Source organism: Lepus europaeus, chromosome 2 (genome assembly GCF_033115175.1).
Source record: "Lepus europaeus isolate LE1 chromosome 2, mLepTim1.pri, whole genome shotgun sequence".
NCBI classification, from domain to species: Eukaryota; Metazoa; Chordata; class Mammalia; order Lagomorpha; family Leporidae; genus Lepus; species Lepus europaeus.
Window position 1 is genome coordinate 94,505,468 of NC_084828.1, and position 22,338 is coordinate 94,527,805.

The 22,338-nt window shown below is 40.0% G+C and overlaps 1 protein-coding gene across 2 annotated transcripts in view; it reads left to right on the forward strand.

Moving 5' to 3' along the window:
* The window catches only part of VPS8 (VPS8 subunit of CORVET complex), a 258,685-nt gene that overhangs the window by 73,366 nt on the left and 162,981 nt on the right, over positions 1–22,338 (forward strand). For both annotated transcript variants that reach the window (XM_062210810.1, XM_062210812.1), the window contains exons 17-20: positions 787–822; positions 1,560–1,650; positions 2,079–2,125; positions 4,065–4,154. In XM_062210810.1, the coding sequence (XP_062066794.1) occupies positions 787–822; positions 1,560–1,650; positions 2,079–2,125; positions 4,065–4,154 (264 nt within the window). The remainder of the gene's footprint in view (positions 1–786; positions 823–1,559; positions 1,651–2,078; positions 2,126–4,064; positions 4,155–22,338) is intronic.

The window sequence follows — 22,338 nt, forward strand, 5'->3', positions numbered from 1 at the left end:
TTTTTTTTTAAAGATCTATTTATTTATTTGAAAGCCAGTTACAGAGAGAGGGAGAGACAGAGAGATATCGTCTGTCCACTGGTTCGCTCCCCAAATGGCAACGATGGCCAGGGCTGGGCTAGACTAAAGCCAGGAGCTTCATCCAGGTCTCCTACCTTCTGTTGCTTTCTCAGGTCATTAACAGGGAGCTGGATCAGAAGGGGAGCATCAGAAGCTTGAACCGGCACCCATATGGGGTGCTGGAGTCATAGGCAGTGGCTATATCTGCTGTGCCGCAATGCTGACCCCACTGGCTTCTGATTTTTAATATTCTGTTTCCATTTCATTTGAAAAGCAGAGAGACAGAGGAGGATCTTCCATCTGCTATTTCACTCCCCAAGTACTTAGAACAGTCAGGGTTGGGCCAGGCTTAAGGCAGAGTTTGGAACTCCATCTGGGTCTCCCACGTGGTTGGCAGGAACCCCAGTACTTGAGCCATCATCTTCTGCCTCCCATGGTGCACATTAACAGGGAATCGAACAAGACCCTCCACTATGAGATACTGGCATTCCAAATGGCATGTTAACTGCTGCGCGCAATGTGCATCCCATTTACTGGCTTTTAAATGTTTATTTTATTTAATCATTAATGTGGGCTCTTGAAGACCTTTTAGTAAATTTTAAGATGTTCATCTAATTGTAGTATGAAATATTTTTACTTAGACGTAAAATGACACGTGGGAGTGGAACAAGTATGTCTTCAAGTAAGTCTGGTAAAGATCATTTTCATCTCTTTTTCCATTTCTAGTCTGTTTATGTGATGATGCTGAGAAGCTGGAGAGAGGTGAGCTCACAGTAGTTTTATATGTAAGAGTTACTGAATTGATAGCTGCTTTTTTTCTTCTCTTTAATTTGAGACAGAGAACTGGGTGGGGCTGGTGGAGAGTGAGAGAGCGAGAACGTTCTCCCATCTGTTCCTTCATTTCCCAGATATCTACAGTGGCTGGCACTGGATAAGTCTGAAGTCAGGAGCTGGGAACTCAAGTAATTAGTGGGTGGCAGGAATGAACCTCATTACTTGAGTCATCATCACTGCCTCCTGGGGTCTGCCTTAGTAGGAAGCTGGAGTCGTGAGCTGGAGCTGGGTATCCAACCCAGGCGCTCCAATGTGGGATACATGTGTCTTAACAGACATCTTGACCACTAGACTAAACACCTGTCCCTGATAGCTTCTTAACATTGCTGTCTCAACTTTGCAGAAGAGTATTTGGATTTGTGCTTATTAATTTCAGAAATGTACATCAAAACCATTGTAACAGGAATTTGAAATGCTAATGCTGACTTATGAATTAGAATGAAGTTTATCTATATATATCAGAAAATTTATATTTCTCACATCAAAGTTATCTAAATTTAGGCAGTACATGACTAGTATGGGAGTTTATATAAACTCTTTAGTTAGTTGTTGAATAATTTTAGTGACTAAGCAGCAACTTCTGGAAAGGTACTAGGTGGAGGAGGAATTTGGAATGGTGACTGACCAGTCAGAGGGATCTGGCTTCCATTGTTTCTTCATTTTAGAGAGTGGATCATCTTCTGAAACAAGATTGTCTTACAGAAGCCTTGGCTCTTGCGTGGTCTTTCCATGAAGGAAAAGCAAAAGCAGTAGTGGGTAAGCTGACAGGTTCTCAGCATGGTGGACAGGGTTTCTCTAGAGCAGAGGGAATGAATCATACTGTTCACTCATAGACCACTTTAGCTGAGTGTTCAAGTGTTTTATTACAAGATGCTATTAAACCTTACACCTTCAGTAAAGAAGGCTAATGACAAGTAAAGGGCATGGAAATGAAAATGGCACGTTTTAAATTCTTTCATAAGGAAAATTTACTATGGGAACAACAGAGAAGTACATTGATAAGATTCCTGACCCGGCAGATATGCGGTGTTCCTATCATGGTGTATTATCGAGCATTTTGCTTTCTAAGGATTGCTATAACTGCATGTGTTATTAGCACAGATTATGAGCAGAAGACCAGAACACAACTGCATTGCTGAAAGGGAGGACTAATTTTTGTCTTGTTGGATTTTGCTTCTCTTCAGGATTATCAGGGGATGCCAACAAGCGAAAGGCTATTGTTGCAGATCGCGTAAGTATTTTAATAGGGTTTTTCTGCAGTACAGTACAGATTTGCCATTGGTATTTGCCAGTATCTTTGGATGTGATTGGTTAAGTGACTAAAATCAAAGAGAGAGTATCAGAAAAACAAGCCAGGTTGTAATTCCCTGGCATCATCTTGAATGCCTTTCTTTCTTCCTTTTTTAAAAAGCTTTTTCTTTATTTATTTGAAAGTCACAAAGAGAGAGGGAGAGACAGAGAGGTCTTCCATCATTAAAGCTCTGGCTTTAATGGCCAGAGCTGGGCCTATCTGAAGCCAGGAGCTGGAAGCTTCTTCTGGGCCCCCCACTTGCGTACAGGGGCCCAAGCACTTGGGCCATCCTCGGCTGCTTTCCAAGGTGCATTAGCAGGAAGCTGGATGGGGAGTGTAGCTGCCAGAACTAGAACTGGCACCCATATGGGATGTCAGCACTGCAGGTGGGAGCTTTACCCACTGTGCCACAGCGCTGGCCCCTGCAGCCAGCTGCTTTACCCACTGGCTCCTTGAGTGCTTTCTAAATTTCCTTATTGCCTTTTTTTGTTTCCCTTGCTCTCTTACAAAGATAACCAAGTAGTATAAAAGACACCTGAAAGGAGGAAAACCTGGTCTGAATTTAGTTATAGCTCATAAAAAATTGAAGTTTGCTAGTTTTTAAGAACCTATTATTAGGGGCTGGCGTTGTGGTGTAGCAGGTAAAGCTGCTGCTTGCAGTGCTGGCATCCCATATAGGCACCAGTTCGAGACTTGGCTGTTCCACTTCTGATCCAGCTCTCTTCTATGGCCTGGGAAAGCAGTAGTTGGACCAAGTCCTTGGGCCCCTGCATCCACAAGAGAGACCTGGAAGAAGCTCCTGGCTTCCAACTGGCGCAGCTCTGGCCCTTGTGGCTAATTGGGGAATGAACCAGCGGATGGAAGACCTCTCTGCCTTTCCTTTCTCTGTGTAACTCTTTCAAATAAATAAATAAATCTTTTAAAAAAAGGAACCTATTATTAAATATGAAAAATACTCTACAGTATGTACAAATGTTTGTGTTGCCTTTAGTAAAAAAGGCCAATTTTTTTTGTGTTATTACTATTAATAATTAGCATTCATGCACTCAATCTAATACTTATTATTATCCTTGTATTCTTGGTGTAGACTTGGATGAATTTATTTACTACAAAATACCTTCCCCCCTTTTTTTTCCAAAGATTTATTTATTTATTTGATAGAGTTAGGTAAAGAGCGATCTTGCATCCACTGGTTCACTCCCTACACGGCCACAATGGCCAGGGCTGGGCAGGCTGAAGCCAGAGGCCTGGAACCCTGAGTCTCCCCATGGGTGCAAGAACCCAGACATTTGGGCCATCTCCCTTTACCTTCCCAAGTGCATTGACAGAGTTCAATTGCAAGTGGAGAAGCCAGGACTGAAACTGGTATTCATATGGAATGCCAGCTTCACAAGCCGTGGCTCAACCTGCTGTGCCACAATGCCAATTCCAGATCTCCGCCTCCCCTTGTTTTGTATAAATTTGTGTATAAAGATTATGTCCCAAATTAGTAGAAGCATTTAGAAAACATGAATGGAATGGTTACCCCTTAGACTCATGAATGATTTGCTCATCTGTGCTCTTTAGGGAAATATACTTGTAGCAGAGGATTACTGAAGAGCTTAGCTTCAGTTTTTCATTTCCTGAGCATAGATATTACTGAGGTCTAGAACATGGAGCTATTTCTTAGGAAAACTGAGCAAATTAATACCGGCCCTGAGGCTGAAAGAGATTAGGCCAGGGTTTGGAGAAAAAAAAAAAAAAGGCTGAGGAATAATGCAATAAAATTTTAAATTATATTTTTAATATAATAGCAAAACTTGATTCTGTATTGTTTAGGCGGGCCACACATATTAAATTTGTAAAAACTTTAGAAATACACTATATCTTTTCCTTACAGATGGTAGAAATCCTGTTCCATTATGCAGATCGAGCTCTGAAAAAGTGCCCAGACCAGGGGAAAATCCAAGTGATGGAGCAGCATTTTCAGGTACTTGTTTGCATGTACTTCTGATAGACAGTTCTATTGATAGGTCTTATTCTTCTCTCTTATGTTACTTGAGGTTGTGACTTCCACATTCTGGTTAAACATTTTTTTTAGTATTCAAAGCTTTACTTCAGGGCTTGTAGAATATTTTTAGTGATTAGATTTTGAAGTAATAGATACACAGTTCAATGAGAAAAGATGAATACAATGTTGTGAAGTGTTACCTTGCCCTTACCTACTTAGTGCTATGTGGAAAGATAGGATGTGTTTATGAGGGTGTGATAAAACCTGTAAATTGACACCTTATGGAGGCTGACACCTTGCTGATGACTGACATTTATGTTGGCTAGGCTAGTTAGAGAAGAGGTGTACTGCCAACGTTTAAATTTAGTTCCCCTTGAAGCACCTGTGACTCAAGAATAGATCAGTTACAAATATATATATATATACACATATACATATATATATATATATATATATATATATATATATATATGTTCTGTAAAATATACTAATGAAAATATACTAATGAAAGCCCTTTGGTTTATTTTATAACTTCATGAGAAATCCAAGGACTGATGTCAAGGCCTGTACAGTTTTGTGAGTTTACTGTTTGCCATGATCTCTATATTCATCCCTTCCCCATCCCTATGGTTCCTTCCCACTCCCCTACTTCCTCTTTTAACAAATATTTGAGTATCTAAAACAGGGGTCAGCAGACTTTTTCTACAAAAAGCCAGATGGGGAGGTTTAGGCTTTGTGGACTTCAGATTGTCTCTGTCACTTCTCCTTTGCTTCGTTGTCTTCCCCCATTACTCCCCCTCCTCCCCTTCCATTTTGCCCTGAAAAATGTAAAACCCATTCTTATCTATGACCATAAAGAAACAGACTGTGGCCAAGATTATGGACTAAAATTTGCATCCCCTGGTCTAATATGTATTGGACACCAAGCAATAGTGGGTAAAATACACACAGTCTTTGCTGTCTAAAAGTTTGCGGTCTGATTGACGTGATTTTTTGATGTTTGCATTAATAGAAATATTTGGAAGAAATTTAGGGGTTTTAAGTTCTGAAGAGCAGACACAGGTCCTGTCTTTTTATATCTTCGTGTGATGCTCATAACTTTGGAAGATAAGGATAGATAAAGCAGCTATGCATTGGATGGTATTAGAGGAACTGAACTGTTTGATGCTGCACTAGTGAGCTTTTCTGGTGGAGTCACTTTCATGGTTCTTTGGCAGGAGGTTTATAAAATCTATCACTGGAGGAGAAATGAGCCTGGATAAACTTATAAGGATAAATAGGAGCAAACATAAGGCAAAAAGAAAGCATTTGGGAAAGCCTTCTGGAATAAACCTTTTGGGAACAGGTTATATATTATTTTTGCATATAAAGGAAGTATAGAAGAGAAAACCATTAACAAGCACATACCCATCACCAAGAGATAGTAGAGTGGTATTCTGGACACTGGAAGATATTCTTTGTTGAAAAAAAAAATGCAGTAAGAAAAGCTGGGAGGGGCAGATGTCATGAGTGACACACACAGAGCAAGAGAGTGAGTGAGTGTGTGTGTGTGTGTGTGTGTGTATAAATGTAGAAACCACCACACTAGGGGAAAACATGGTATAAGGCTTTTTTTCCAGAAGAACAGAACAGAATTGATGTTCTGATGGAGAAATCCTAAAGAATCTCAGGATGACAGGAACTGTGCATGGCGGTTTCCCATACAGATTACAGAACTTACAGAGAAACAAACTAGAGTCATAATGGATTTTGAACTAGGTCGTCACCTGTTAGAAGTCTTATTCTGCTAAGAATACCCGGATGCAAGTTTTGATTTATTCATGAATTAGTCTCATAGAAGGTAAAGCAAACAATGGAGGGAACCATTATTCTGGATTTAATTTTTACCAATGATTGAGCAAGTAGAGGAGATAGATTGTTGAGAAAAATTATTTCATTTTAAAGATTATAATAACAGTGACATACTGAGTATGAATCCTATATTTTAGAAAGCAGATGTTTCATTAAAAAAATAGAGACAATCTCATTGCTACAGGCTCCAAAATATTGGTTCACAAAGAACAGGAAATTTTGACGTAATAACCATGAACGATTCAAGGAGGAAGGAGAGGGGGAGGAATGTTGATTTGTCTACAAATCATAGACAGTCTACAAATATGGAGAATGGCACATAACTAAAGATGGATGCCAGAGGTGTGAGACTATCAGAAGAAAGAGAATGGTATTGTCCAAATTGTGCCTACTGAAGTGCTAAGGGTACAAGAAAGGATTTTAAACAGATTCACTGAGCGTTTACTATCCTCATGCATGCCTAGAACTGTGAGGTGTGAGTCAGAGCATTCCTTTTCATTTAATTCTCAGCACCTCCTGAAGTGTTTTTATCCCCATTTTATAGATGAGGAAACTCAGAAGAGATTGACTTTCTGGCTTTCTTTCTTTCTTTCTTTCTTTCTTTCTTTCTTTCTTTCTTTCTTTCTTTCTTTTTTTTAAGGGAAAGGGTTTATTGGGGGAAACCCAACAGACCGGAGGGAAGGGGCAAAGAAGGAAAAAAGAGAGAAGGAGAGCGTAAGAGAGAGATCAAGAGAGAGAGCGAGAGAGAGATCAAGAGACAGAGAGATCGAGAGAGACAGAGTCTAATTGACTTTCCAAGGTAACACTGCTGGTAAATAGTCAAGCCAGGACTCAAATCCAAGTCTTTCCTGGCTTCAGAGCCCAGCTTTTACCTGGCCATTATGCCATACTGTTATTTTCTTTTTTTAAATTTATTTTTTATTTTTTATTTTTTTGACAGGCAGAGTGGACAGAGAAAGAGAGAAAGGTCTTCCTTTGCCATTGGTTCACCCTCCAATGGCCACCACGGCTGGCGTGCTGCGGCCAGCGCACCGCGCTGATCCGAAGGCAGGAGCCAGGTGCTTCTCCTGGTCTCCCATGGGGTACAGGGCCCAAGCACTTGGGCCATCCCACTGCACTCCCAGGCCACAGCAGAGAGCTGGCCTGGAAGGGGGGCAACCGGGACAGAATCCAGCACCCCAACCAGGACTAGAACCCAGTGTGCCGGCACCGCAAGGCGGAGGATTAGCCTATTGAGCCACGGCGCCGGCCATACTGTTATTTTCAAGAGCAAGCACAGGTGAAAAAGAGTGAACAGAGACACACATGTTAACTCATCTAATTCTTATTATAACTCTGTAAGGTTGGCACTGTTACTAATCATGCTTATAAATGAGACCAAGCAACCCAGAAGTTAAATAGCTTGTTCCAGGTCCCGTAGCTAGTAAATAGAGCTGGAATTTGAATCAAGCACTTGGGCTTCTGCTTAGCACCTGGATTGCTACGCTACACTAAGATCAACATTTCTTACCTTGCCTCCAGTTTCATAGCACAGAGAATGGTTTTAAAGTGGAAAAGTCCAGGTAAGTACATTAAAGGAAAAAGCTGAAGTCTGGCTGTGTGAAAAGAAATGGTTGCATTAAGATTTTTCAAAGCTGAAGACCCAGTGGATTTATAGCCCAGGAATAGTCTGTGCCAGTGTTAATAATTTGTAAGTCATTTGGGTCAAATTTCAAATAAGGCACTCTTGATTCAAGTGGGGATTCCTAGGTGGGAGGACACATCTATTTCATTTAGGAGGACAATTTTCCTCCAGAAAAGGTGATCTTTAGCCCATTAGGGTGAGTGAAATATACAACCATAAATCTGCCTTTTTATGTGTTTGATCATAAACATTTAATTATAAGATAATCATATAACTAACAGAGCACTTAAAAGGAAACCTGTAGAAGTGAAATTGACACTTTGAGAAGCAATGACTTGAACAGTCCTTGTCTTGGCTGTTGAGGAACAGGTTTTTTGTTTGTTTGTTTTGTTTTGTTTTGTTTTTTTGTCTTAATGCAGAATGGGACTAGGAATGGGAGAGGGAGGAGGTGGAGAGGTGTGAGTGAGGGTGGGACGGCGGGTATGATGGGGAAGAATCACTATATTCCTAAAGTTATGCTTATGAAGTTTGTACTCATTAAATAAGTGGTTTCTTTGGGGAAAAAAATAAGAATCATATAATAATTATATAGGTTGCTTTTAAAGGTGTATTTTTATTTAAAAAATTTTTTATTTACTTTCATTTTCTTTGAAAGACAGACACAGACAGACACAGACATATCTGCCAGTTTATTCCCCAAATATTTGCAGCAGCCAAGGTTGGACCAAGCCAAAGGCAGGAGCCTGGAACTCAGTCCAAGTCTCACATATCAGTGGCAGGGGCCCAACTACTTGAGCCATCATCTGCTGCTGCCTAGGGTGCACATTATCAGGAAGCAGGAATTGGAAGCAGAGCCAGGACTCAAACCCTGGAACTCCAGTAGGGGTTGCAGGCATCCCAAGTGGTGGCTTAACTGCTATGCCAAACCCCTACAACTGTATTCAAAAAATAAAATAAAAAGCATGGACCTAGGAAAAAGCTATTGCTCATAACACTATTGTGGCTTGTGGACTTCTTCCATGAGTTCACCTCAACACAACCATGTTATACTCAAATAATTGTCTTTTGGGGAGGAATTTCATTAAAACATTTGTCTAAGTTCTCCCTTATCATGTAGTTGAAATGAATTAGTAAATAGATTTGCAGTTAGATAAACATCCTTACCTAAGAGTACTCTTTAGTTGCTTATTGATACTATTTTAGTGCTCTTTTATACCCAACTTTTTGTTACTGATTTTGATGATATAGTGACTGTCTTGTCAGACCTGTTTAGATAGTACCAAGAATGAAGATTCAAAATGATCCTGACAAGAAAGTGCAGTAGAAGTCATTGTTGAGAGGCAGGCCTTTAACGCAGCCATGAAGGCACTGTTTGGGATGCCTACATCTTAGCAGGAATGCCTGGGATTGAGTCCCAGCTCTGCGTCTGCTTCCAGCTTCCTGTTAGTACAGACCCTGGGAGGCAGCAGGTGATGGCTCAAGTAGCTGAGTCTCTGCTACTCGTGTGGGAGACCCGGATTGAGTTTCCGATTTCCACTTATCCAGCCCTGGTTGTTGTGGACGTTTGGAGTGTGAACTAGTTGATGGGAGCACTCTGTTGCTCTCACTCTTGCTCTCCCTGTCTCTATTTCTCTCTCTCTCTCTCTCTCTCTCTCTCTCTCTCTCTCCTTTTCAAATAAAATAAATAAAAATTTAAAAATCACTGTGAGGTGAAAGTTAACGAGAATAACCATCAAGACTTGCATTAGAAGGTGGGCATTTGGTGGAACCTTTAAGACACTGCTTGAGATACCTACATCCCCTATTGGAGTACCTGAGTTTGAGTCCTGGCTCTGATTCTGATTCCAGCTTCTGGCCAGTGTGCACCTTAGGAGGCAGCAGCTGATGGCTCAAGTTCTTGCTGCCCTCATGGAAAATCTGGATTGAGTTTCAGGCTCCTGGATTGAGCTGGTCATTTTTAAAAAAAGATTTATATTTTATTTATTTGAAAGACAGTTACAGAGAGAGGTACTGAGAGAGAGAGAGAGAGGTCTCCCATCCACTGGTTCACTCCCTAGATGGCTGCAACAGCTGGAGCTGAGCCATTCAGAAGTCAGGAACCAGGAGCTTCTTTCAGGTCTCCCATGCAGGTGCAGGGGCCCAAAGACTTGGACCATCCTCATTGCTTTCTAAGTTGCATTAACAGGGAGCTAGATCAGAAGTGGAGCAGCTGGGACTCTAACCAGCGCCTATATGGGATGCTGGCACGGTAGGCTGAGACTTTAACCTACTGTGCCACAACACCAGCCCGTTATGGTCATTTGATGAGTGATCCAGTGGTGGAGAATCTCTCCCTCCCTCTTCCTCTGTCTTTCAAATTAAAACAATTTTTTTGAAGTCTTGCCTTAGATTTAATTGATAATATTGTGTGAATACTGGACTGGGAGTATCTAATTGGACAAGATTTTGGTTGATGAGCCCATGTAGTAGTAGTACAGCCTGGCTTCTTGTTGGAAGCAAAACCTCTAAGGTACTTCCTAGGCTGTTGTGAGCTACCTCTCACAACTGGGATAGTAGAAGGTTTTAAAAAACAGACACAGGTTTTTTTGGTTTTTTTTTTTTTGTTTTTTTTTTTTTTTTATTCTGAAGAGAAAGTAAACGTACACACATCTGGATGTCACATTGGATTTACTCTATTGCTGCAAAGGGATAATACTGATTATAGGTAGATATTAGGAGATGGTGAAATTCAGTGTAAAATGACTTATGCACCTCCTGTTACAAAATGGAAAGTGTTCAAATGGAGGGTGACCACCAGGCTGGTGGTATTTAAAAGACTTCCTTTGCTGGGTGGGAACATTGGAGATTTCATATCAGTATCAAGAAACTTGTTGCAGAATCTAGATAAGCTGTAATCAATTTGGTGAAATTCCTTTTGAGATGGTTTCCCTCTGTCAGAATAGTGCTGAGAATTTGCCTTTCACCAGCAGGTGGCACTCATGTCTGCAGCTTCAATTTTAATCTGTGCCTTTGGTACCCAGACTCAGCTTTCCTAGAGGCAAAATAGGATGTGATAGCTGAAAAGTTGTTCAGTGTTCCTCCTCTCCCCCAGAGGTCAAGTGTTATTTTGTCCCATCTTTGTATACAAGATAGCTTTTGGATCTTGGTATGTTTTGACTAGCTGTGGCTTTCATTTATCTAAGGCAACATTTGAATCTATAATTACAGCTTCTTTGTATCATAACTAGCAGGATAGAAAGGATTTAAAGTGTTCTCATACACATTGTGATTCGCCTTCTTTTCTGGCCTTGCCTCATCAGTATTTATATGTATCCAGTTATTTCCCATCCTAAAACAAAGTCAAACTGTAGGCAGATCCCCTCCTTGCCATCAGCCATACCAAGTCTCCACATACCTCTTTTTTGCACATTCTTTACAGAACCAAACATCTTGTAAATTCAGTCTCCATCTCCTCACCTCCTTCTCATTCTTCACCTAATTCCATGTCTATAAATCTTGCAGACCCTTTTATCTCTAATCTTACTGCTCCCCATCAGCACTCAATAAGCTAATGACTTCTTGAAACTGTCTGTCCCTTTGGCTTCTCTGATAACATTCATTCCAGTTTTATATATATATATATATATATATATATATATATATATATTTTTTTTTTTTTTTTTTTTTTTTTACAGGCAGAGTGGACAGTGAGAGAGAGAGACAGAGAGAAAGGTCTTCCTTTTGCCGTTGGTTCACCCTCCAGTGGCCGCCGCGGCTGGCGCACTGCGGCCGGCGCACCGTGCTGTTCCAAAGGCAGGAGCCAGTTGCTTATCCTGGTCTCCCGTGGGGTGCAGGACCCAAGCACTTGGGCCATCCTCCACTGCACTCCCAGGCCACAGCAGAGAGCTGGCCTGGAAGAGGGGCAACCAGGACAGAATCCGGCGCCTCTACCGGGACTAGAACCCGGTGTGCCGGCGCTGCTAGGTGGAAGATTAGCCTGTTGAGCCAAGGCGCCAGCCCAGTTTTATATTTTTAAATATTTATTGATTTTGACAAGCAGAGAGAGAGAGAGAGATCTCTTCCATCCACTGGTTCACTTTCTACATGGCTGAAACAGCCAGGGTTGGGCCAGGCTGAAGCCAGGAGCCCAGGACTCCATCTGTCTCCCATGTGAGTGGCAGATTCTCAAGCACTGGGTCATCCTCTGCCACCTTACCGGGATATTAGCAGGGAAGTGGAGCATTTCTCTAATCTGCTTACATCATGCTATTTATTCTTCTACTATACTAGTCCACGTGACCATCATCCCTTGTTGATATATTACAGCAGCCTCCTAGTTGAGTTTCTTGTACATATCCATAGTATACATCATTGCATTTTCTATACAGTAGCCAGGGAGAAATGAATATCAAGTATAGATATAGTGCTTCCATGCTTTCAAAATGTTTTAAAGCCTTCCCATTGTTCCTGGAGTAAAGTAAATTTCCCAATAGTTTTACTACATGTACCTCCTTGCCTATGTATTTCTGATTCTCAGTATTCCTGGCATGCTAGTATTCTTTTCACTTTCTTGATGGTCTCATTCTCTCTTTTTTTTCCCCCTAAAGATTCATTTGTTTGAAAGGCAGAGCAACACAAGAGAGAGGGAGAGACAGATGAGAGATTGATCTTTATCTGCTGGTTCACTCCCCAAATACCCATAACACCTGGGGCTGGGCCAGGCTGAAGTCAGGAGCCAGGAGCTCCATCTGGGTCTCCCACATTGATGGCAGGGTCCCAAGTCCTCAGACCATCTTCCACTGCCTTCCCTGGCCTTTTAGCAGGAAGCTGGATTGGAAGCCCAGCAGCCAGGACTCGAACCAGCACTCCAATATAGTGTGCTGGCATCACAAGTATCTGCTTAACCTGCTACTGCACCACAACACTGGCCCCTGAAGTTACTCATTTAATGTCAATCTTCCACAACTAGACTGCATAATTCTAGGGATTTGTGCGAATTGAGTGACCATGTCTTATATGTAATCTCTGGATTCTCAAAGTCTGGTTTCATATCCTTGATAACTATTTGTGAGGGAATTTTAACTTCAGGAAGTTTGACCCAAGATCCAGAAGTCACTCTTAGCATTTGCAACACTCATGTCTATAAGAATGGCTACATCCATGACTACTACTTTGTTTAATCTGATGTGCTTGAGGTATCGATATTATGATTTATCCCCATTTAACAGATGAGCAAATAGAGACATAGAGAAGTTGAGTAACTTGCCTAATATAGATCAGTAGACAGAACCACGGTAGATGTCCAGGCTGTCTGGTTTGGGAGCCTCAGCCCCACATTATACTGTGTTTCACTTCACAGTTTAGTCATTTATAACATCACAGATGTGTCCTTATATAGCTCACTTTGAAATAGGGCTAAGTAATTTATGGGCTTTTGAAGGTAATGAAGTATATAAAAAAGTAAAAATAGTGAAAAAAGCTAAAATAATGAAGTATATAAAAAATAACAAATAGTAAGTTAATCGTTGTAAACATGTCTGAATGACTGATTGACTTGAATTGTTAAACCAGTTCTCAAACTCAGATGCTGGTTATCAGCAGTGAATGCAGTAAGAGTATTTTGGGTTATTTCATTATGCTACATTCATGTATGTATAACTAGGTCTTTTTTCAAGTGTTCATGGCAAATGGAATTAAAAGATGTTTTTACTTTGGCACAAAAATTTTTTAAATCTAGGCATAATACACATTCTTCACAAACTTTTTGAAAATCTCTTACATTTATTTATGATGCAGGGTTGAGGTACAAATAAATATGAGGCGTTCTAATAATGTGAATCAAACTAAAAGGATTTGAAAGATAATATCATTTTAAAAAAGTCTTAATGAAGCCCTTTGTAAGTCGTAACCAAGCTCTGCTTTCAGTTTTATTTAACTTTTCCATGAGAATCGGGTCATTCCAGGCCATTGTTATAATAGTTGTAGGCATATCTTTTTGCATTAAGAAGTCATGCCGGAGTGGCTGAAGGAACATGGAGTGAGACTAGAGGAGCTTTTCCTTTTCTAATCCAAGCTGCTTCTGAGATGATTTAATGTCCAGAACACCACCCTGTCCTTAATTCTTGATTAAGATGCTGGTTCTGGGGAATCAGGTCTTTCCTAGAAGTTTATTTTACTGTCATTTCTGAATAACAAAGCAGAATACAGATGTGTACACGCACAGGGATACCCTTATATAACTTCTCGGTGTGTTTGTATTCTAATACTGGGAATCCCCTCTGCATTTTCCTGACATGTATAATGTTGGCTGTAGGCTTTTTGCAGGCACTCTATATCAAGGTGAGGAAGTCTCCCCTACAAGTATTCCTATTTATCTAAGAATATTTTTCATAAATGGGTACTGAGTTATGTCACATATGTTTTCTTTACTGATTAGTATGATCATGTTATTTTTCTTCTTCAGCCTATTGATGTATCATATTACAGTGCTTGATTTTTGAATATTAATCCAACTTTGCATACTTGGAGTAAGCCTCTTTTAATCATGCTGTATAATTCTTATATATTTATTTGTGGATTATAATTGTTAATGCTTCATTAAAGACTTTTACATCTTTATGAGTGAAATTGGTCTGAATTTTTCTTTTTTGTCATATCTTTCAGGTTTCAGTAACAGTAATACTAAACTTACAAAATGAGTTGGAAAATATTTCCTTCTCTTCTGTATTCTGGGAAAGATTATATGGAATTTGTGTTAATTTTCTTTGAATGTTTAGTAGAATTCTCTAGTAAAGCCATCTCACTGTAGAGTTTTGTTTTTTTTTTTTTTTTTCCAAATTTATTTATTTGAAAGTCAGAGTTACACAGACAGAGGAGAGGCAGAGAGAGAGAGAGAGAGAGAGAGAGGTCTTCTAGCCACTGGTTTACTCCCCAGATAGCTGCAACAGCTGGAGCTGTGCTGATCCAAAGCCAGGAGCCAGGAGCTTCTTCTGGGTCTCCCATGTGGGTGCAGGGGCCCAAGGCCTTGGGCCATCTTCTACTGCTTTCCCAGGCCATAGCAGAGAGTTGGATGGAAAGAGGAGCAGCTGAGACTCGAACTGATGCCCATATGGGATGCAGCTTTACCCACTACGCCATACTGCCAGCCCCTTGAGTTTTTAAACTGTGAATTTAATTTTCTTAATAATTAGGATATTCAAACCATCTATTTTATATTGAATGAGTTACAATACCATGTGTAATTTGAAGAACTTGTACATTTCATGTAAGTAGTCGAATTTATATGTGTAGAATTTTCCTAGTGTTTCCTTTTTATCCTTTTGATGTCTGCAGTGCCTGTAAGCTATATTCGTTGCTTCATCCCTGATATCGGTAATTTGTGTTCTCTTTCTTTGTTCTCAGTCAGTCTTGCTAGAGGCTTGTCAATTTTAGTGATTCTTTTCAAACAACAAGTTCTTTGTTTTATTAACTTTCTCTTTTTCTGCCTTCGGTTTCATTGATTTCTGTTCGTTGTCATGTCCTTCCCTATATTTGCTTTGTGGTGTTGTTGCTCTTTTTCTAGGTACCTGAAATGGAGGCTCAGATTGATTTGAGACTTTTCGCCTTTCATTATATGTGCATTTAATTTTACGAACTCCCCTCAGCACTACTTTAACCAAGTCCTCCAAGTTCAGATATGTCATATTTTCATTTTCATCAAGTTGAATGTGGGTTTCAAACTTTTCTTGTGTCTTCCTTTTAGACTTAAGCTATTTAAAAATATTTCTAGTTTGATTCCACTGTGGTTGGAGAACATACTTTGTGTAATTTAAAGAAATTTTTAAAAGATGTATTTATTTGAAAGAGTGATGGGGCGAGCAGAGAGAGAGACAGAGACAGAAAGATATCTTCCTTTCTTAGGTTTACTCTCTCAAATGGCCACAACAGCCAATCCTGAGCTAGTCTGAAGCATGGAGTCCAGAACTCCATCCAGGTCTCCCACATGGGTAGCAGAGACTAAAGTGGCTGAGCCATCATCTGCTACTTCCCAGGAACTTTAGCAAGGAGTAGGATCAGGAAGTGAAATAGCTGGGACTTGAACCAGCTACTTACTATGGACTGCAGCTGTCCCAAGCAGCAGCTTAACTGCACTATCATACCTACCAGGGATTTCAAATTTACAGGGGTTGTTTTATGGTCCTAAACGTAGTCTGTTTTAAGATATGTTCTGTGGGCACTTGAATTCACTTTCTACCGTTGTTGGATAGAATTTAGATTCTGTTGGTTTTTGTTGCTGTTGAGTTCTATATCCTTGATAATAATTTTGTCTAGTTATCAACTGTTGTGAATTTGTCTATTTGTTTTTTTAAGTTTTTTCAGGTTTTGTTTTATATGTTTTGTTGTTTGGTGCATACACATTTAGTATTGTTATGTTTTCTTTGCAGGTTGACCCTTTTGTCATTATATAATGTCCCTGTCTGCCTAAGGCAGTTCTCTTTGCTCTGAAGTCTGTTTTATCTAATATTAATATAACCATCCTTGCCTTCTTTGGTTAATGTTTGCCTGGTATATATTTTCCTATCTCTTTACTTTCAGCCTACCTGTATCATTATATTTTAAGTGAGTTTCTTATAGATTTTAATCCACTTTCCAACCTGTATATTTTAATTGGTGAATTTAGACTACTTAAATTTAATGTAATTTTCTGTTAGGGCTTAAATCTTTTTTGTTGTTTTTCTTTCTTTCTTTCTTTCTTTCTTTCTTTCTTTCTTTTTTTTTTTAACAAAACATTTACATTGTATGTTCATCACTTATTATGGGTGTAAAATTTATTTCACTTTTCCAGTTGAAGTTGTATAGAAGCCTTACCTCTCTTTATGTCCCTTTACCCTTCCCTGTTTATAATATATTGTGTTAAATATTCCTCTGCCTGCAGTTAAAATCTTGTCACTTATCTCATTTTTGTTTCAATCATCAAGAGAAGAAAAAAATGTCTGTTGTATCCTTTTTTTTTTTTTTTTTTTTTTTTTTTTTTTTTTTTTTTGCTTACCATCTTCTTTCATCCTTACTGATATTCTAGGAGTTCCCTCTTATTTGTGGATGGTCAGCTTTATTCTCATGTTTTCAAAACTGATTGGATGAGGCCTATATTCACATCAGAGCAGTCAAAAGTTAATTTCATCCCCAAACACTGTAATGGATACACCCAGAATAACATTGACAAAAATTGGGACACCCCATGGCTCAGTCAAGTTGACATGAAAGATTAACCATCTTGGCAGGCTTGTGGCCATGGTTTTCTTGTGGTACTTGGCTAGCGTGGAACAGTTATTTCTAAAATTCTTTGCTTTGTTTGGCTATTTAGAGAGTTAGCTTGTATGTGTTCCCCCCACCCACTCACCCATGGGAATTTCTGGGTTGCCAACTTCTTGAGTGCCAAGTCTGGGATATGTGAGTTATAATGAAAATGCAGGGAACTGACTACCATGCTATTTCTCAGGTTCTGAGATTCAAAGCTGGTCTGACTTCATGTCCTTATGTTTCAGAGTCATCTTATGTTTGTGAGGGTGTGTTTGTGTGTATAGTATAGGATTTTTATTTGTACTAGTGAGAGGAATAGGGGAAATACGTCTGCTCCATCTTCCTGGAAGTGGAAGTCTCTTATGCATCTACCTTTCAAGGCATTTCAGGGTCTCTTGGGTAAGGATAAGGATCCATGCAGTTTAGATTTAAAATGGTAAGAAAGTTTAGCTCTCTAGAGCTAAGAAGTGTTGTAGTAGGATAAGAATTGGCAAGTGACCTATGGTAGTGGAGATCTACAAAAGAGTAATTAAAGTCTATTGAAGTATTTTAGTGTATTTTTATTAAATGAGTAAAAAAAATTGAAAAGGCTCTAAACCACTTGTAATCTTGCCACAATCAAATGTTTTGTTCCACACCCATATTTCCATGACCCTCGCAATAAAATCCACACTCCTCATTCATTGCTCTTTCTTCATCTGATGCTGGTCTTTGCTCTGGTCACACTGTCTCTTAGTTCTCTAAGGTCCCATGTTTTCTCTTTCCTCTGAACTTCCCCACAAGCTATTGTTCTGGTTTACTTGTGCATTCTGCCTTACATTTGGTAAATTGGTTGGTTAATGTTTATTTTTGCAAGTGTCCACTTAATTATCACTTATTCAGGAAGGCAGACCTAGATTTTACCTCCTTGCTGTAAGTTTCCCTGTCATTTTGCATTTCCCTTTTCTAAAGTTTGATCATACTTTATTGTTAATGGTTTTATAGTTACTATTTCAGATTGTCAGGTGTGTCTGTTTTATTGAATGTGTGTCATCATTAACACATAGGCATGTGCCTGGGTCACGGTAGATGCTTTATGTGTACATGATTGAATTTCTTCAGTGGTTTGGTGTTTATATTTGCCTGCATATCCTAGCTAGTTACATTTTCATGGAATTGAGATTGACTGTACATAGTTGTGTTACCTGATTTTATTCTTTGTAAACATTCAGTTAATTTAATTTTTGCATAAGGTATATGTTCCTATAGTTAAAAAATAAAAAAAAATAAAATGTATTTAGTAAAATGCCTCCCTTCCACCCTACTACTCAGTTTCCAGATGCTTCTCACCATTGTTACTAAGTTTTTAAGTGTATTTAGCAAATATATTCATATTTATCTACCCACACATTAATATTTTCTCCTTTACAGGGTATACAAAACTATATTTGCTGTTTTGTACTCTATTTTTTCCACTTCAAATATCATGGAGATCTTTTTATATTGGTTAATAAATAGTCTCTTGTTTTTTGGTAGTGGCATAGTATGAATATTTCTTTTTCTTTTATTTTTTGATGCTACTGTAAATGGTATTTTTTAAATTTTAATTTCATCTTATTTATTTCTAATATTTATTTCTAATATCTAGAAATACAATTGATTTCAGGATGTTGTTGATCTGTCCTGGAATCTTGCTAAACTCTAGTCATTTCTTGTATATTCCTTCAAATCTTTTATACAGGTAATCGTGCTGTCTGTGAATAAAGATAGATCTACTTCTTTTTTCCCAATCTTGACAACTTTTATTTTTTCTTTTTCTGCCTTATTGACTGGCTCTCACATCCACTCCCTTATGATGTTTAATAGAAGCGCAAGAGCATTCAGTCTTCAACCGAAAATTTCTTACTGTGGTAAAATTAGCATATATTTTTCCTTTTTCTTTTTCTATTACCAGGGTTGTTGTTTATTTATATTTATTTGAAAAGCAGAGAGAGAGAAAAAGAGAGGGAGAGAGAGAGAAAGAGAGCGAGAGAGAGAACAAGCACCAGGCCACAGTCTGGAGCCCAGAACTCAGTCTGGGTTTCCTTTGTGGGTGGCAGGGACCCAATTAACTGAGCCATCACCTGCACCTCCCAGGGTGTGCATTAGCAGGTAGCTAGAATTGGGAGCAGAACCAGGACTTGAATTCAGGCACTCAAATACAGAGTGCAGGCATCCCAAGCAGCATCTTAACCACTGTGCAAAACACTGCCCAAGACACTGTGGCAAAAAAAAAAAAAAACAAACAAACAAAAAAAAAAAAACCTAAATGAAAGATCTCTGTAATGTGAGATCCCAGCGGGAAGAACGGGCCATCAAAGAAGGCAGTACCTTTCTTTGAAGGGAGGAGAGAACTTCCACTTTGACTATGGTCTTGTCTAAACAAGATTGGAGTTGATGAATTCAAGAGGCTTCCATAGCCTTGGCAGCTCATGACAAGAGCCTTGGGTAATTACTGACATCATAAATAAGACTGTCAATTGTTAACAATGGGAGTCACTGTGCACCTGCTCCCCATGTAGGACCTCTGTCCTTAATGTATTGTACTATGTGAATTAACAGTAAAACTACTACCCAAACAGTACTCTATACTTTATGTATCTTTATGGGTGCAGTCTGTTGAAATCTTTATTTGGTATATACTAAGTTGATCTTCTGTATATAAAGATAATTGAAAATGAATCTTGATGAAGAATGGGATGGGAGAGGGAGTGGGAGATGGGATGGTTGCAGGTGGGAGGGAAGTTATGGGGGAAAAAGCTACTGTAATTCAAAAGTTGTACTTTGGAAATTTATATTTATCACCTTATCACCCTTATCACCAGGTTTTTGTCAGTATTATCTTAGTTTTACTTTTATACTATTAAATATAGTTGTTCCAGATATTGTGTGACTGACTGTCAGATAAGACCAGTAATTCTTTTTTAGCTCTTACCTTCTTTTCTCTTTATCTCTTCATTTGTCTTAATGTAAATATTTTCCTTGTTGTCGGAGGGTATTTGTTTTCTCACCCTTAAGCCCATATTTGTTTTAGGCTTTCTTTTTCAATTAAATGTAGTTAATGCTTATCATTAATGCTTTTGCTGTTGTTAGCCAAGTTCTGTGTCAGTTGTTGAAGCAGTTGCAACAAGAAAGGTTCATGAGATATTCCTTGAGTTGTTACATCCTCAAATTGTTGGTTTCTAGCTTTTATATTGAAAGGGATTTTGGCTTTCACTAAGGAGCTTGGAAATACTGCTCCATTATCTTCTGGCATTGAATGTCAGTGTTGGACAACCTGAGGCTAGCCTCCCGTATTCTCCCCCTCTCATAAATTTCTAATCTCTTTCCTGGCTGTTTCTTTACTTTCGGAATCCAGTAATGACTACATTGAGTCTCAGCACAATCATTTTGGCCATTTTCCCTTGACATGTAATATACTCTTTTAATATATAGATTTAAGTATTTTTGTATCAGGAAAGCTTTTCTGAATTACTTATTTCATTTCATTGTTTTAATTTTCTTATTCAGGGATTCCAGTTATGCATGTACTGATGCTTACTCTCTCTCTCTTCCTCCCACCTCCCTCCCTTCCTGTCTCCTCTTTCCCTTTTTCTCTTCCTCCTCTCCCTCACCCCTCCATACTTCATTCACCACTTAGTTCTCCGCAGACTGGATCTCACCCATCCCTGTACTGAATCTCTAATCAGGAAGTTAAATTCTTTCTTACCAAAGAAACCAATGATAACCTAATTACTGAATGTGATAAATGTTTTCAGATTTTACTCATTCTTAGTGGTGTATAAACAGGGGTGATCACGCCTTCTTTTCTGTAATTCTGGGTCATATAGATAACTGTGTCTGTGTGCCCTTCTGATTTTTGAACCTTTGTGACTGTTCCCGAATTGGATTTTTATTGCCATCATCTGGCCCTCCCTCCCTCTCTCCCTCCCTCCCTCTCTCTCTCTCTTTCTTTCTTTTAAAGATTTATTTATTTGTTTGAAAGTCAGAGTTACACAGAGAGAGGAGAGGCAGAGAAAGAGAGAGGTCTTCCATCCGATGACCCACTCCCCAGTTGGCCACAATGGCCGGAGCTGTGCCAATCCGAAGCCAGGAGCCAGGAGCCTCTTCTGGATCTCCCACGTGGCTGCAGGGCCCAAGACCCAGGCCATCCTCTACTGCCCTCCCAGGCCACAGCAGAGAGCCGGACAGGAAGTAGAGCAGCGGGACTCGAACCTGCGCCCGCATGGGATGCCGATGCCTCAGGCCAGGGCCTTAACCGGCTGCACCACAGCACCGGCCCCCATCCTCTGTGCATTTCTAAAGACTTGTTTTTCCTCTAGATTTAGTCCATTACTGATTGCTTTTTTTTTTTTTTTTTTAAGATTATGGGGCTGGCACTGTGGCATAGCAGGTGAAGCCACTACTTGCAATGCTGGCATCCCATATGGGGTCCTGGCTGCTGTATTTCTGATCCAGCTCTCTGCTATGGCCTGGGAAAGCAGTAAAAGATGGCCTAAGTCCTTGGGCCCCTGCACCCGCATGGGAGACCCAGAAAAAGCTCCTGGTTCTGATTTCAGATCAGCACAGCTCTGGCTGTTGTGACCAATTGAGGAGTGAACCAGCAAATGGAAGACCTCTCTCTCTCTCTGCCTCTCCTTCTCTGTGTAACCCTGACTTTTAAGTAAATAAATAAATCTTTAAAATAAAAAGATTTTATTTATTTACTTGAGAGGTACAGTTACAGACAGTGAGAGGGAGAGACAGAGAGAAGGGTCTTCCATCTGTTGGTTCACTCCCCTTATGGCCGCAAAGCTCGAGCTGAGCTGATCTGATCTGAAGCCAGGAGCCAGGAACTTCTTCCAGGTCTCCCACGTGGGTGCAGGGGCTCAAGCTCTTGGGCCATCTTCTACTGCTTTCCTAGGCCACAGCAGAGAGCTTGTCGGAAGAGGAACACCTGGGAGTAGAACTGGCGCCCATATGGGATGCTGGCACCACAGGCAGAGGACTTTAACCTCCTGCACCACTAGGCCGCCCCTCCCCCTATTTTTTGAGAGGCACAGGTAGAGGTAAAGAGAGGAAGAAAGGGAGGGAGGAGGGAGGGAAGTGGGAGGGAAGGAGAGCGCAAGAGCGAGCTCTCATCCCACTGATTCACTTCCCAAATGAGCACAACAACCAACAAGTATGGGCCAAGACTGGACCAGGAGCCAGGAACACAGTCCATGTCTCCAGGTGGTAGGTAGGACCCCGATTACTTGAGCCATCATTGCTGCCACCCAGAGTCTGCATTAACAGGAAGCTGGAGCCAGCGCCACGGCTCACTAGGCTAATCCTCAGCCTGCGGTGCCAGCACCCTGGATTCTGTCCCGGTTGCTCCTCTTCCAGTCCAGCTCTCTGCTGTGGCCCAGGAAGACAGTGGAGGATGGCCCAAGT